The sequence below is a fragment of the Phodopus roborovskii genome, unplaced genomic scaffold (genome assembly GCF_943737965.1).
Source record: "Phodopus roborovskii unplaced genomic scaffold, PHOROB, whole genome shotgun sequence".
NCBI lineage: Eukaryota > Metazoa > Chordata > Mammalia > Rodentia > Cricetidae > Phodopus > Phodopus roborovskii.
In genome coordinates this window covers 14,781,780-14,796,835 of record NW_026126517.1, presented here as the reverse complement: position 1 = coordinate 14,796,835, position 15,056 = coordinate 14,781,780, and the positions used below count along the sequence as shown (strand labels likewise).

Genomic DNA, 15,056 nt, shown 5'->3' with positions numbered 1-15,056 from the left:
GATGATGAAGAAAAGACAGAGAGACAGAATAAAGGTTAGGAGGGAAGATCAGTCAATACTGAGATGCCACGAGTTTATTTCTCACCACTCTTATATACCTTATCCAAAAAGGGGAACACAGTATCATGTATACGGAACAAACAGACTTTTTTCCCTCACCTATTCTAAGGGTTCAGTAATCACACCTTAACTCCAACTTCTTGTTCCCTAGCCTTGAGGTCAGGAGTAGTCACACCTCAGATTAAACTTCTCCTTCCCTAGCCTTGAGAATCAGGAATAGCCACACCTCAGATTCAGGTCTGTTGTTACTGAGACTAAGACAGGCAAACATCCTACTGTAGCCACACCTTTGACGTTTAGGTCTTATGACTTGCTGAGGATAGTTTTGAACTCTCTGTCCTTGTGCCAAGATAGGATGCAGCCATCTTTATGGGCACCCACAGCTTCTGATAACTGCTTATTATTATGAACATCTAATGCTTTCTGTGCATGACCACAATATTCAGCAGTAGGCAATTAAACAGACCATTCACTGAAAACTGAGGATATGCTCTGGCAGCCTGCAGACCTTACAAAGCACAGTGGACTTCAGAAAACACTTCCCACCCTAGCCAGACAAGGAGCACCTCCAGAGGTGCTCCAACAGAAGCCCTCTGTTTGGTATTAAGGACTAGGTGCTAACATGGCCCTTCCATTAGATGAGGGATGTGCACACAACCTTTCCACACTAGCTTCTGTCTAGACAAGCAGGCTGCTGTGTTCACCTTCCCAGCATCCAGGAGACACACTCCTGTGCTGCCCTCCCATGCTGCAACTCAGGCTCAACAACAGCCCTCTTCCAGTTGTTTTTCCTTGCCTAGTTTTGATCTCTAGCAGTTTGAGCTGGAGTTTAGCAGAACAGTTTGAGCTCATAGCATGGAAAGAGGAAGAAAATCAGGGGTCACCGTGTGCTGCTGCTGCTAAGACTGCCTTACAGGTCATGTGTATCTTTAGTGCCCCCTGAAGCAAGGAAATGTGAGAGGAATGAGGAAATGAGTAAGTCACAGAAGAGGAGTTTGGTGTATTGCCAATGTGGGAGTGACTTGCTTTGAGATCTGCTTCTGGGAACCCACTGGCCATTGTCACTGCCTGAGTGGACTATAAATTCCTTAGAGGCTGTCTAGTCTTTTCTAGTCTTTTCTGCAAGAGTCTGCTCAGGAGAAATGGAAAACCTCCTGAAGCTGTGTCTTTTTCTTCTCTGCTTTGAAACCGGTAAGTATTGCTTGCAACCTGTTCCCTTATCTGTTAAAGGAAGAAAATTAATCGCCTTTTATTTCACCCTGCCTTGTCTATGTTGTTAAGACATGTTGTTGACTGGAGCACACCTATTAGGCAAAACATGGGTTCAGCCAAGTGTTCCAGAAGCAGGGTTTTCCATGGGAAGTGACAGCATGGCACCTGGTTCCTCTAAGCAGTCTTTATCTTTGCAGCTCTCACTGTACAGTGTGTATTATGTCCATCTTACAAAGATGGGGAGTGTGTTGATGGGAATCGGACATGCACTACAAAACCTGGTGAAACTTGTATGATCCGCAGAACCTGGTATACATATGAAAGTAAGTATGTACTCTATGCCCTGGAGAATTTCTGCCTATCCTTTGTGATTCCAAACATCATCTCTAAGACATTGAACATAAAGAAAATGAGTTCACTGATATCCAGTTATGATATCCCAAACCCTGTTCTGGGGTCAACTTTTGAAGAATAATAAAGCTAAGTTTATCTTGACTGAATGGGATTTCCCTCCATCATTATATTGTTACATTCATCAGTCCTTGATCTGCAACATCTCTGCTGTTTAGGGTCTGTCTTGTTTAATTTTCCATTCCCATGACAAAAGAGCACAGCCAAAACAATTATAAAAGAAAACACTTAATTTAAGACTGGCTCAAAGTCCCAGAGTTAAAGTCCATGATGATCATGGTGAATAGCATGGCAACAAGCATGAATGCAAGATACTGGTGCAGGAGCTTACATGCTGAGTCACAACCATGAGGCAGAGAGAGAGAGAGAGAGAGAGAGAGGGAGGGAGAGAGAGAGAGAGAGAGAGAGAGAGAGAGAGAGAGAGAGAGAGAGAGAGAGGATGGCATTGATTTTTGAAACCCCTAGTGACACACCTCCTCCAACAAGGCTACACCACTTCTTAATTCTTCCAAAAAAATCTTTGGCCAAGGGAGGACCTAGCATTGAAATATTCAAACCTATGGGGGCTGTTCTAATTCAAACTACTACAAGGTCCAAAGGCTACAAAACATCAGTCCTTAAATGTGCCATTTCTCACACTTTGTCCTGGTGGCTTTAGCTTTTCTAATGTTCTATTATAGCCTGGAATCACCTTCTCTGGAAAACTGTTTGTCATCCTCAGGACACCTTGGTGCTTCTCAAGTCTTCATGCTTCATCTATCTCCTGACACCTTTCATGGTGTGTCCTTCCTGTCATTCCATAGATTCTGGTTCTTGTGGGATAATATTATCTTGATCTTTACATGCCTGATTGCTCACCTCTGAGCATGCATATCTGCTTGAGGGTCAATGATGCTGTGTGTCTCTAAGCTCACCACTAAGCAAATGGTTCTCCCATAGTAAAGGCTCTTGGGTAAAGGGACTTTTTCCACCTGTAACTTAAAACATGTGGCAAGAAGTCTTAAAAGCATGGAACACTAACTGCCATTCAAGAAAATTCTTTTATTGAAAGTGTCCTCAATCCAAAAGTACTTGGATATGAGGTCATATCCTCGCTCTCAAAATTCTCTTTGCTATCTTCTTCCACAGGCTATGAACTGAAAAGTGCGGAGTTGAGGTGCACGGATGTCTGTAAATTTGATGAGAAATTTTCTGAAGGTCTAACAATACATACATACTGCTGCAATTTTGAAGATTTCTGCAATGCCATTGACTTACCAATCGTGATGACCTAGTGTCAGCTAGTTTCAGTTGACCTCATCACTCATTTCCTTTCCTTCCTGTCTTTTTTTTCTTCCCTTTGTTTCATATTTTCTGAGCTAGAGATTTTTCTCAGCCTCGCATTTGTGCAAGTCACAGAACCTGGGGACAGACAGAAATTCCTTGGTATTATGAAAGTATATCTGATTATATCAGCTAATTCTTATTCCTGGTATTCCATAGACCTCATCACCATGAATGTAGCTTGCATGTGGTCATCAATGCATTTGTCACATCAGTGGGGCTTGGCAAAATAGATGAGTAGATATAAGGGTGGTAAAGTGTCAAAAGGAGGGTGAATAGTCTGAGTACCCTAAAACATGAGTTTTAGGAACTTGGTTGCAATTTTTAATAATGTACCTTACACTTCCAGGCAACAATTGTTTTTTTACATTTTTTATTATTGCTTTATTTTACATATTCATCCAAGTTCCTTCTCCCTCCCTCCCATGCCCCCTGACCACCCTCCCATCCCACTCACCCCCTACTCCACAGGGAGAGTGATGCCTTCCAGAAGGGATCATCAAAATCTGTCAACTCATTTGGAGTAGGGACTCCTCCTGCCTCTAGGTTAAGGGAGTATCCCTCCATGGGGAATGTGCTCCCAAAGTCCTTTTGTACACCAGGGATGAATCCTGGTTCCACTGTCAGAGGTTCCTTAGACTACCCAGGCCTTCTAACTGAGACCTATGTTCAGGGGGTCTGAGTCAGTCCGATGCTGGTTTCCAAGCTATCAATTTGGGGGTTCATGGGCTCCCCCTTGTTCAGGTCATCTATTTCTGTGGATTTCTGTAGCTTGACCTTGACCCCATTTTCTTACCACTCCTCCCTCTCTGCAAATGGGTTCTAGGAGTTTGGCTCAGTGTTTAGCTGTGGGTGTCTGCTTCTGTTTCCATCAGCTACTAGATGAGGGTTCTATGGTAGCATATAAGGAAGTCATCAACCTCATTATCAGAGAAGGGCATTTAAGGTAGTCTTTCCATTGTTGCTACGGGCAACAATTTAAAGCAGGAAAGGTAGTTTCAGATCCTGGTTTTAGTCCTTCATTGTTTTGTTCCATTGCCATGGACCTATAGTAAAGCTAAACATAAAAGACCATGACACACCAAAACTGCTCACCTATTGGTGTTCAGGAAGTATCGAGACAGAGGTTTGGAGTAAGATAAGGATGCTAACAAAATGCCCTCGGTGGTCTACTATAACAAAATAAGCCTGGCAGCTGAAAAGAAAGACATCTAGATGGTCTTGTTCCCATGAATCACAAAATTCACTGCTACCAAGTTTCACCCAGCGAAGAAAATCTTGTTTCTGTTATATTGCTGCCAGAAAATAAATCTGCTAAATGCTTACTACTCTTTGAAAGATTTTTTTCTGAGCATGTAGAACCAGGAGTGAAAATGGTGTTGACCCAGTATGAAGGAATTGAGTTTGCAAGCCCTCATTTTCTTCCCCCATCAAAGTTCAGGCTCCTTAGGATTAAACTTTCATTTCATTGATTTCATGCATATGTAATGCTCAACACTGAATGGAATCAGATTTCTTCTCTATATGTATGATATACACATAAATCAGTAAGTCATCAATCTTTTAGTTAACAAACACAGGATTTATTAAACAGTTATTAGTTACAGACCATGGAAAAGGACAAATGTGTCCGTGGAGTGCTTAGTCATAAATGGAATATGTAGTCCACATGCCCTCCTTACAAGGCTCAGTGACCACAACAGAAAAGAGATTGGAAATACTGAATGATTCAGAAATGGTTTAGTCCTGGGGAAAACCTGTTTCCTGGACACAACAATGTTGTTGCACTCCTGGATTCATGGAAGCTGTGGTTCTCTACACAAGATCTGCACAAGATCAAGCCAGTCAGCAATTCCAACAAGGATGGAGGAGGAGAACATCATCTCCTGCTCCTATCTAGGAGCAATTGAAAGTTAATGGCTACCTCTGGCAGTGAAATCAGGATGCATGAATGGACTTTGGGAGCTCATTCCCCATGGAGGGATATTCCCTTAGCCTAGGTACATGGGGAAAGGCCCAGGTCCTATCCCAAATGACTTAACAGATTTTGATGATCCCTCATGGAAGGCTTCACCCTTCCTGGAGAGTGGGTGGGGGATGGGATGAGGGGATTAGAGGGGAACATGGGAGGATGGGAGGGAGAGGAACTGGGATAGATATGTAAAATAAGATTGTTTCTAATTTAAGCAAAATTTATAAAATAAAAAAGAAAGAAAGTTAATGGCTAGAAGAGAAAAGAGAATCAGTTTTCTTCAGAGGTTTGGTCCTTGGTAAGTTGCCCATGCTCTGATAGATGTCCCCATGACCATGTTTGTTTGAACAATATTAATTTGACTCAGTGGTTTGGTCTTTTTTTAATGTCATGAAGTGGGAGGCATGGAGAGGATCTAGAAAGAATTGGAGAGAAGAATGGATGATGTAGCTATGATCCAAATAATTTGTATGCATGTATGAAATTCTCAAAGAATGAATAAAATTTATTTATCACATTTGTCTTAAAAAATGACCAGTACATCATTTCCTATTTAAAATTTTATCTTTCCTTCATGAGAACAGGGAACAGGATGGTCAAGTGGGGGGTGGATGGAGAAGGAGAGCAAGGAAAGAAACACCTTGCTATACAGAACAATAATGGGGTTAGGGAGAAACCTGGTGCTAGGGAAATTCAAAAGAATCCACAAGGATGACCCTGGCTAAGACTCCTGACAATAGTGGAATGGATGCCTGTACTGGCTGTCCCATGTAATCAGATTGGTGAATACCTCAACTATCATCATAGAGCTGTCATCCAGTAATTGATGGAAGCAAATGCAGAGATTCACAACCAAGCACTAGGCCAAACTTTAGGAATCCAGGCAAAGAGAGAGAGAGGGGAGGGAGTATATGAGTAAGGGAGGTCAAGATCAGGGACACGTGAACCATGCTCATGGAAACTCATGAACTCTGGGCCAACAGCTATGGAGCTTCTATGAGACTGAACTAGGCCTTCCATATGTGAGAGACAGTTGTAAAGCTTGGGCTATCTGAGGGGCCCTATCAGTAAGACCAGGATCTATCCCTGGTGCATGAGCTAGTTTGCTGAAGCCCATTTCCTATGAAGGGCTGCCTTAGCAAAAGTGGAAGGGGCTTGGTCCTTTCCCAGACTTTGTTGACTTTCCATAGGAGGCTTGCCTGTTGGGAAAAGTGGGTGGGGGTGGGCTGGTAGGAAAGCAGTGAGGAGGGAGGCAGAAGGAGGGATGGAAGGGAGAACTTTGGTTGGAGTGTAAATTAAATAAAAAAAAAAAACTCTATCTTTGAGGTGGGTGCAGTGGCATACACCTAGAATCTCAGCATTCATGAGACTGAGGCATGATGTTGGGATCATGTGACCATGCCATATGATTTGTTGGTGTATTTCTGCCCATAATCTCTCCTACCAAGGACAGATACATGGGGACACTGCATCTCAAAGAGAAAGCACATTGTGTTAATGTGCATTTCTTTCTTGGGTTTGAAGATGAATTTCAATTTCTCAAAATTCCTCATATCAAAAAATATATATGCCATAAGCTCATTTCTTTAAAACTCTTTTAATAAATAAAAGTTTAAAAAAAATAAAAACCAAGTGAAATATGCAATGCAATTGATGATATGGATTATTTAAACATCCTATGCCAATAATTCTTGCTCCCTGACATCTAATAGAAATGTGGTGACACATACCTTTAATCCCAGAACTCGGGAGGCAGAGGCTGGTGGATCTTTGCAAATTCAAGGCCAGCCTGGTCTACAGAGCTAGTTCCAGGACAGCCTCCAAAGCAATACAGAGAAACACTGTCTCGAAAAACCAAAGAAAAAAAGAAAAGAAATGTCACATATATCCTTTCAATGTGTTATGTATCTCTCTTTTATGACTAACTCTCTAAAAGTCAGCCTAACTAGAACAGATAATTACACAGACTCTCATTTATATTTCTTATAGACTCTTGAGATGTGTTTTATGTAAGTTTTATACTACCTGCAATTATATGTACAAAAATTATTTGCAAATTTTTGTGATAAAGGAAAAATCTGAGCAGACAAGACCAGCATTGACCAACATAAGACCACTACCCAACAGGGAAAACACCAAATCCTGCAGGTCCGCTATTACTACCTAGAGCTTCAGTTTCAAAGTTACATGCTGCTGTCCTTCCAGCTTTGCTGACTGCAACATACAGCCATCTTTAACTAGTTACACTCCAGCTATGCAGCTTCCTTTGGCAGAGGTCTCTCTCATGTCTCTAGCATCATCAGTATCTTGGGGATTCTGTCAAAACTCCACTTTTATATTCATAGTTCCACAGACTATTTTCCAGGGGCCAAGGTATATGAACCTCTGCACTGCCACTAATCTCTGCTTTTGCCACATAAAGAACAGTGAATGTAAAAGAAGGGCAGAAAATGTAAGAAGAGAGAATTGATTCATGAAGGCGATTTCTCATTATCTCATGGAAAGTTGTTTAGTGAAAATTATAATTGCACTCTGCTTTAATCTATCGGCCAATACCATCTGAGGAGAGTTTTCACTTGAATTAAGTTGGAGAGACTAGAGTGGGCTTAGCAAACTAGAACATTTAGGATGGTTAACGAAATACCCTACCCTGATGTGGGATGGAGTACAGTGGACAATGAAAAGGCAACTAGAGTAACAGGGAAGAAACAGTGCATACAGGTCTGGAGAAGAATCTGATGGATTTCTTCAGAGTGCACAAAGTACAAACTGTCTTTAAAGCTGTAAATGCAGAGCAAACCCAACCAAATTATGAGAATTATAAGAAAAGTGGGGTATAACGATATATACCAAGGAAATCCAGATAAGCATTAGGACATACTTTAAAATTCTACATTTCACCAAATTGGAAAATCTAAAAGAATTGGATATTTTTTAAATGCATACCAGTTATCAAAGTTAAATAAAGATCAGATAAGCAATGTGAAGAGACCTATAACATTTAGTTGAACAGACAAAGACACTAAAAATCTGACTGCCTCTCAAAAAGAAAGGAAGGAAAGAAGGAAGGACAAAAGAAAGAAAGAAAGAAAGAAAGAAAGAAAGAAAGAAAGAAAGAAAGAGGGAGGGAGGGAGGGAGGGAGGGAGGGAGGGAGGAAAGGAGGGAGGGAGGGAGAAAACCACCCCAGGGTCAGATAGTTTTTAGCACAGAATTCCACTAGGCTTTCATTGAAGAATTAATAGAAATGCTCCTCAAAATATTCCATAAAATAGAAACAGATGAAGCACTGCCCAATTTGTTTTATGAGGCCACAGTTACCCTGATACCCAAACCACATAAAGACTCAGAGAGAGAATTTCCCTTATGGACATAGATTTAAAAAATTCTCAATAAAATATTTGCAAATCTAAACAAAATGATCATCCATCATGATCAAGAGGCTTCATCCCATAAATGCAAGGATGATTAACATAGGTAACTTGATAAGGGTAATCCACAATATAAACAAACTGAAACACAAAAACCACATGATCCACATTAGGTAAATGACCTTTGACAAAATCCAACACCCAGTCAAGATAGAAGTCTTGGAAAAATTAGGTATGTGAAGGAGACACCTCAAAGTCATAAAGGCAGTTTATAGCAAGTTCATAGCCAACATCATCTTAAATGGAGAGAAGCTCAAGTTCTGCTACAGTCTGTGACAAGACAAGGATGTGTGCTCTCTTCATACCTATTCAGTAGAGGACTTGACGTCTTAGGTAGGGCAATACATAACTGAAGGAGATCAAGAGGATACAAACTGAAAGGAGAAGTCAACATGTTTTTGTTTGCAAAGTAACAATGAAAAAATCAGCTCACAAAAAATTAGTAGCCCTCTGATATACAAATGACAAATGAACTGAGAAAGAAATCAGGGAAACAACACCTTCCACAATAGCCACAAATAATATAAAATATCCCAGAGTAACTCTAACCAAGCAAGTGAAAGACATGTATGACAACACTTCAAGTCTTTGAAGAAGATATCAGAAGATGGAAAGATCTCCCACGCTCATGGATGGGCAGGATAAAAACAGCCACCCTGAAGAAAGCACTGTGAAGGTCCATAAACAGGCTCACCTAAATCAATACAATTCTTCACAGGTCTTGAAAAGATAATTTTCATCTTCATATGGTAATACACACACAGAGGATATCTAAAAGTATATAGTTTTAGATATATAAAGTGAATAATAAAAGAATTGTAGAAGGAAGCATTATCACAGATTTCAACAGCGCTCTGTTAATAATACAAAAGCATAGTATAGCACAAAATGAGACACATTGATCAATGAAATCCATTTGAAGATTGGAACATAAATGCACACCTATAAACACCTGATTTTTTTAAATAAAGAAACCATAAATTCACTTGGAAAAAAAAAGACAGAATCTTCAATAAATGGTGCTGGTCAAACTGTATGGCTTCATTTAGAAGAATCCAAACAGATCTATACTCATCACCTTGACTAGAACTCAACTCCACATGAATCAAAGACCTCAACATAAGACAGATACATTGAACCTGATAAAAGAGAAAGTAGGAGTGACCTGGAACTCATTGGCATAAAAAAGAACTTCCTAACAGAGCACCATTAGCACAAGCACTAAAATAAAAACTTAGCAATTGGGATCACATAAAGCTGAGAAGCTTCTGAATGGCAAAGGACACCATCATTTGGACAAAGCAGAAGCTTACAAGATGGGAAAAGATATTTTTACCAACTATACATATATATATACAAAATATATACAGTATCAAAAAAACTAGATATAAAAAGTAACACAATTAAAAATGGGATGTAGAGCTAAACAAATTCACAATCAAAACATTGAGATTTCATCTTATAGCTGCTGTCAGAATGGCTAAAATCAATAAACAACAAAATCAATAAATGAGCAGGCAGGTGAGAGACCTGCCTCCAGGCTGTGCCCACACCCCAGCCACACACTGGACTCTGTCCCTCCAAAACCCAATCTGATGCCCAACTCACTATGAACCTGAACATTTTCCTCCACAACTCCAGTAGACTTTACCAAAGTCCAGATCATAATTAAACCCCAGAGCACATCCCATACTCCCTTGCCTTCCTATCCCAGCCCCAGAAAGGCAACTGGACCTTACCCATATCTATGGTGGAAATCCACTACTCTGCTATAGACCTGACTCCAGACTATGCCCTCCCAACCCCCTCACCCACTGGATTCTGCCCCCCAAAACCCACTCAGCTGCCCAACCCCACCCACTGGAACTTCTTCCCCATAACCAGCCCTGCCCTGAAACCCCAGCAGACTACATAGGCACAGGTGTAAACCACAACAGTTTGAAGAACAGACACAGGGACAAATCACACAGGTTGTAAGGAAAGATGAGTAAATGCCAGTGTAAAAGTACATTCAAAAACCAAAAGAACAATATGGCACCACCAGATCCCAATGACCCTATAACAGCAAAACCTGAACATTTCAATTCAGCTGGAAGACAAGAAAACAAACTTAAAAATTACTTTATGAAGATGATAGAGGTTTTCAAGAAGAAATGAAAATTCATTTAAATAACTACAGGAAAAGACAAAAAAGATGGAGAAAAAAATCAATAAAACCCTTAAAGAAAACAAAGAAAGCCAAGGGGAAAAAAACAAACAAGTGAAGAAAATGGTTTAAGACTTTAAAACTGAAATAGAAACAATAAAGAAAATACAAATAAGGGAATTATGGAAATGAAAAATCTGGGGAAGCAAATAGGAACTATAGATGCAAGCATTACCAACAGAATATAAGAGTTGGAAGAGAGAATCGCAGACATTGAAGATACAATGGGGAAATATATTGATAAGTCAAAGAAAATCTTAAATTCAATACATTTCTAACACCATGAAAAGACCAAACCTAAGAATAATAGGGATAGAAGTAGTAGAAGGATTCCAGCTCTAAGACACAGAAAACATATTCAACAAAATCATAGAAGAAAACATTCCCAACCTAAAAAAAAAAAGAAAAAAGGGACATGCCCATAAAGGTATAAGAAGTTTACAGAACACCAAATATGCTGGACAAAAAAAAATACAGAATAAAGAAAGAATTTTAAGAGCTGAGATGTGAATGGAAAAGGTCAAGTAACATATAGAGGCAGACCTATTAGAATTACACCCAATTTCTCAATGAAGACTCTAAAATAAAATCAAGAAAGTCTTGGACAGATATTTTACAGGCACTAAGGGATCAGGAATGCTAGCCCAGATGAAACATTCAATCAACATAGAAAGAGCAAACAAGTATTTCATGACAAAACTAGATTTAAATAATACCTACACACAAATCCACCAGTACAGAGAGTACTAGAAGGAAAACTCAGACAAAAGGAACTCAGTTATACCCATGAAAACACAGGCAATAAATAATCTCACAACAATAAAACCCAAAGAAGGGAAATATACATACACTACCATCACCACCACCAAAACAAAAAAAATCAGGAATTAACAATACTGGTTAATACCATCTCTTAATATCAATGGACTCAATTCATCAACAAATAAGGCACAGGCTTTAAAAATGGATATGAAAGCAGGATCCAGCCTTCTGCTGCATATAAGAAATACACCTCAAATTCAATGACAGACATTACCTCTGAGTAAAGGTTAGGAAAAGATTTTCCAAATAAATGGTCCTAAGAAGCAAGCCGGTGTAGCAATCCCAATCTGCCAAAAATAGACTTTAAACTAAAATTAATCAAAAGAGATGAAGGAGGACATTTCATATTCATCAAAGGAAAAAAATCTATAAAGATGAAGTTTCAATTCTGAACATCTATGCCCCAAATACAAGGGCACCCACATTTGTAAAAGAAATATACTAAAACTTAAATCACATATCAAACCCCTCACATTAATAGTGGGAGAATTCAACATCCTACTCTTACCAGTGGATAGGTCAGACAGACAGAAACTGAACAGAGAAACAAGGAAACTAATGGATGTTACAATTCAAATGGACTTAATAGACATCTACAGAACATTTTCCCCAAACACAAAAGAATAAACCTTCTCAGAACCTCATGGGATCTTCTCTAAAATTGACCACATAGTCATAAAGCTAATCTCAACAGATACAAAAAAAAGAAAAAGTTGGAATAACTTCTTGTATCTTACTGGACCACTATGGGTTACAGTTAGAGTTCAACAACAATACAAGCTACATAATACCTATAAACTCATAGAAACTGAACAACTCTCAATTGAGCCACCACTGAGTCAAGGAAGAAATGGAGAAATAGATTAAAGATTTCCTAGAAGTCAATGAAAATGAATGGACAACATACCAAAACTTACGGGACACAATGAAAGCAGTGCCAAGAGGAAAGTTCATAGCACTACTGCCTATATAAAGAGTTTGGAGAAATCTGACACAAGCTTCTTAACAACACACCTGAAAGAAAAAAAAAAAAAAGCAAACTCATTCATGAGGAGCAGACCACAGGAAATAATCAAACTCAAGGCTGAAATCAATAAAATTGAAACAAAGGGTACAATTCAAAGAATCAATGAAACAAAGACTTGGTTCTTTGAGACAATCAACACCATAGTCAAACTTTTATCCAAACTAACCACAAGTCAGAGAAAGAATATCAAAATTAGTAAAAACAGAAATCAAATGAACATAACAACAGACACTAAGGAAATCCAGAGAATCATTAGATCATACTTCAAAAACATGAACTCCATAAAATTGGAAAATCTAAAAAAAAAAAAATGGAAAATTTTCTTAATAAGTACACATACCAAAAATAAAGCAAGACCAGATAAAAAATATAAATAGGCCTATAACCCCATATGAAAATAGAAGCAGTCATTAAAAGTCTCTCAACCCCAGAGAGAGAGAGAGAGAGCTACCAGGGCCATATGGTTTTAGTTCAGATTTTCAAAGAGCTAATTCTAATACTCTTCAAATTGTTCCATGCAGTAGAAAATAAGGAATATTGCCAAGTCCTTTTTATGAGGCCTCAGTTTCCCTGATACGAAAACCAAACCCCCCCCAAAAAAATGAATTGCAGACCAATTTCCCTCAAGAACATTGATGAAAAAATAGGGCCTAGGCCCTACCCCAAATGACTTGACAGATTTTGATGATTCCCTCCTAGAAGGCCTCACCCTCCCTGGGGAGTGGATGGGGAATGGGATAGGGAGCTGGGGAGCATGAGAGGTTAAGAGGCAGAGGGAACTGGGATCAATATGTAAAATAAAAAATATTTTAAAAAATACTCAGTAAAGTACTAGCAAACTGAATTGAAGAACACATTGGAAGGAAGGAAGGAAGGAAGGAAGGAAGGAAGGAAGGAAGGAAGGAAGGAAGGAAGGAAGGAAGGGAAGGGAATGGAAAAAAGAAAAACATCCACCAGAGATTCAGGGATGGTTCAACATGAAAATCTGTCAATGTAATCCACCAGCTAAACAAATTGAAAGAAAAAAAGAACCAAAAAAAAATCATTTCATTAGATTCTGAAAATGCCTTTGACAAACACCAATACTCCTTCATGATGCTCAACATACCACAAGGACACTTGCTCAACTATGTTCATAGCAGCATTATACATAACATCCAGTGTGGGGAAACCCCAGAGCAAAGTTAGCATCTTAACAGTCATCTTTCCTACTATTCTCTTAGATACTAACATGCTGGTAATTTTCCATTCCCCTATGGCTGTTCTCCTGTTACACATGATGTAGCCTGATCCTGAAAGAGTCCCAGCTGCATGCTTATAACATAGCAACTTATCTTATAGCAGAACAGCTGCATTCTGCTTGGAAGGACATTCTGCCTTCCTCACATCCTCCTTTTGGCCCATTCCCTCATTTCTCCACTACTTAAATCCTGTGGTTATATTCATTAAATGAGACTTGATCAGAATATCTTATCTCCATCTCTCACATCTCTTGTCCCCTCATTCTCAGTCCCTCCCTCAGGGTTCCCATCAACTGACCCCCAAGGGCTGGGGCAATCCGGAACCTGGAAACAACCTAGATGTCCCTCAACCAAAGAATGAATAAAGAAAATGTGGTATGTCTACACAATGGAGTATTACTTGGTGGGAAAAAAAATGACATCTTGAAATTCACAGGCAAATGGATGGAACTAGAAAAAAAATCAACATGAATGAGGTAATCCAGCCTTGAAAGACAAGAGCAATATGCACTCACTCATAAGTAGATATTAGATGTGAAGCAAAGGATAACCAGACTACAATCCTTAACTCCAAAGAAACTAGGTAACAAGGAGGCCCCTATACAGGACATATGGATCTCCCTGGGAAAAGGAAATAGATGAGATGTCCTGGGTAAACTAAGGCAGAGAGAAATGAAGGGCAGGAGAATGGGGCATGGAAACATAAAGGATCAGGATGGTCAAGTTGGGGTCAGGACAGAGGGAGAGATTAATGAATGGCATATTTTGATAGAGGGGGCCAATATGGGGTTAGGGAGAAACCTGGTGCCAAGACTCCTAGCAATAGTGAATAGGGTGCCGTAGCTGGCCTTCCCCTGTAATCAGATTAGTGACTACCCTAACTGTCATTATAGAGCGGTCATCTGTAACTGATGGAAGCAGATGAAGAGATCCATAGCTAAACACTGGGCCGGGCTCTGGGAGTCCAGTTGAAGAAAGGGTGGAGGGATTATATGAGCAAAGGTTGGTCAAGACCATTATGTGGAAACCCATAGAGACAGCTGGCCTGAGCTTGTGGGAGTTCACGGACTCTGGGCAGAAAGCTACAGAGCCAACAAAGAATGGATCTAGACCCTCTGCATCTGTAGCTTTGTCTTTTGTGGGGCTCCTAGTAGTGAGACCAGGACCTGTCGCGGAAACCTATTCCCTGTGGTGGCATGCCTTGTTTAGCCTTGATGCAGAGGGTGAGGAGCTTGGTTCTGCCTCATCTTGATATGCTATCCTTTGTTGATTCCCATGGGAGGCCTAACCCCCATCTGAATGGAGATAGAAGAGGAGTGGATTGGGGGAGGGGTTGAAGGGAGTTGTGGAGAA

At 39.8% G+C, this 15,056-nt stretch overlaps 1 protein-coding gene across 1 annotated transcript; it reads left to right on the top strand.

Annotated features, from left to right (window-relative positions):
- Nucleotides 1–1,202: 1,202 nt before the first annotated feature.
- On the top strand, nt 1,203–3,244 carry LOC127231360 (acrosomal protein SP-10). The gene is made up of 3 exons (XM_051196902.1): nt 1,203–1,251; nt 1,470–1,595; nt 2,812–3,244. Exons 1-3 carry the CDS (start codon nt 1,203–1,205, stop codon nt 2,955–2,957), a joined length of 321 nt encoding a protein of 106 aa, XP_051052859.1. The 3' UTR covers nt 2,958–3,244.
- Nucleotides 3,245–15,056: the final 11,812 nt, after the last annotated feature.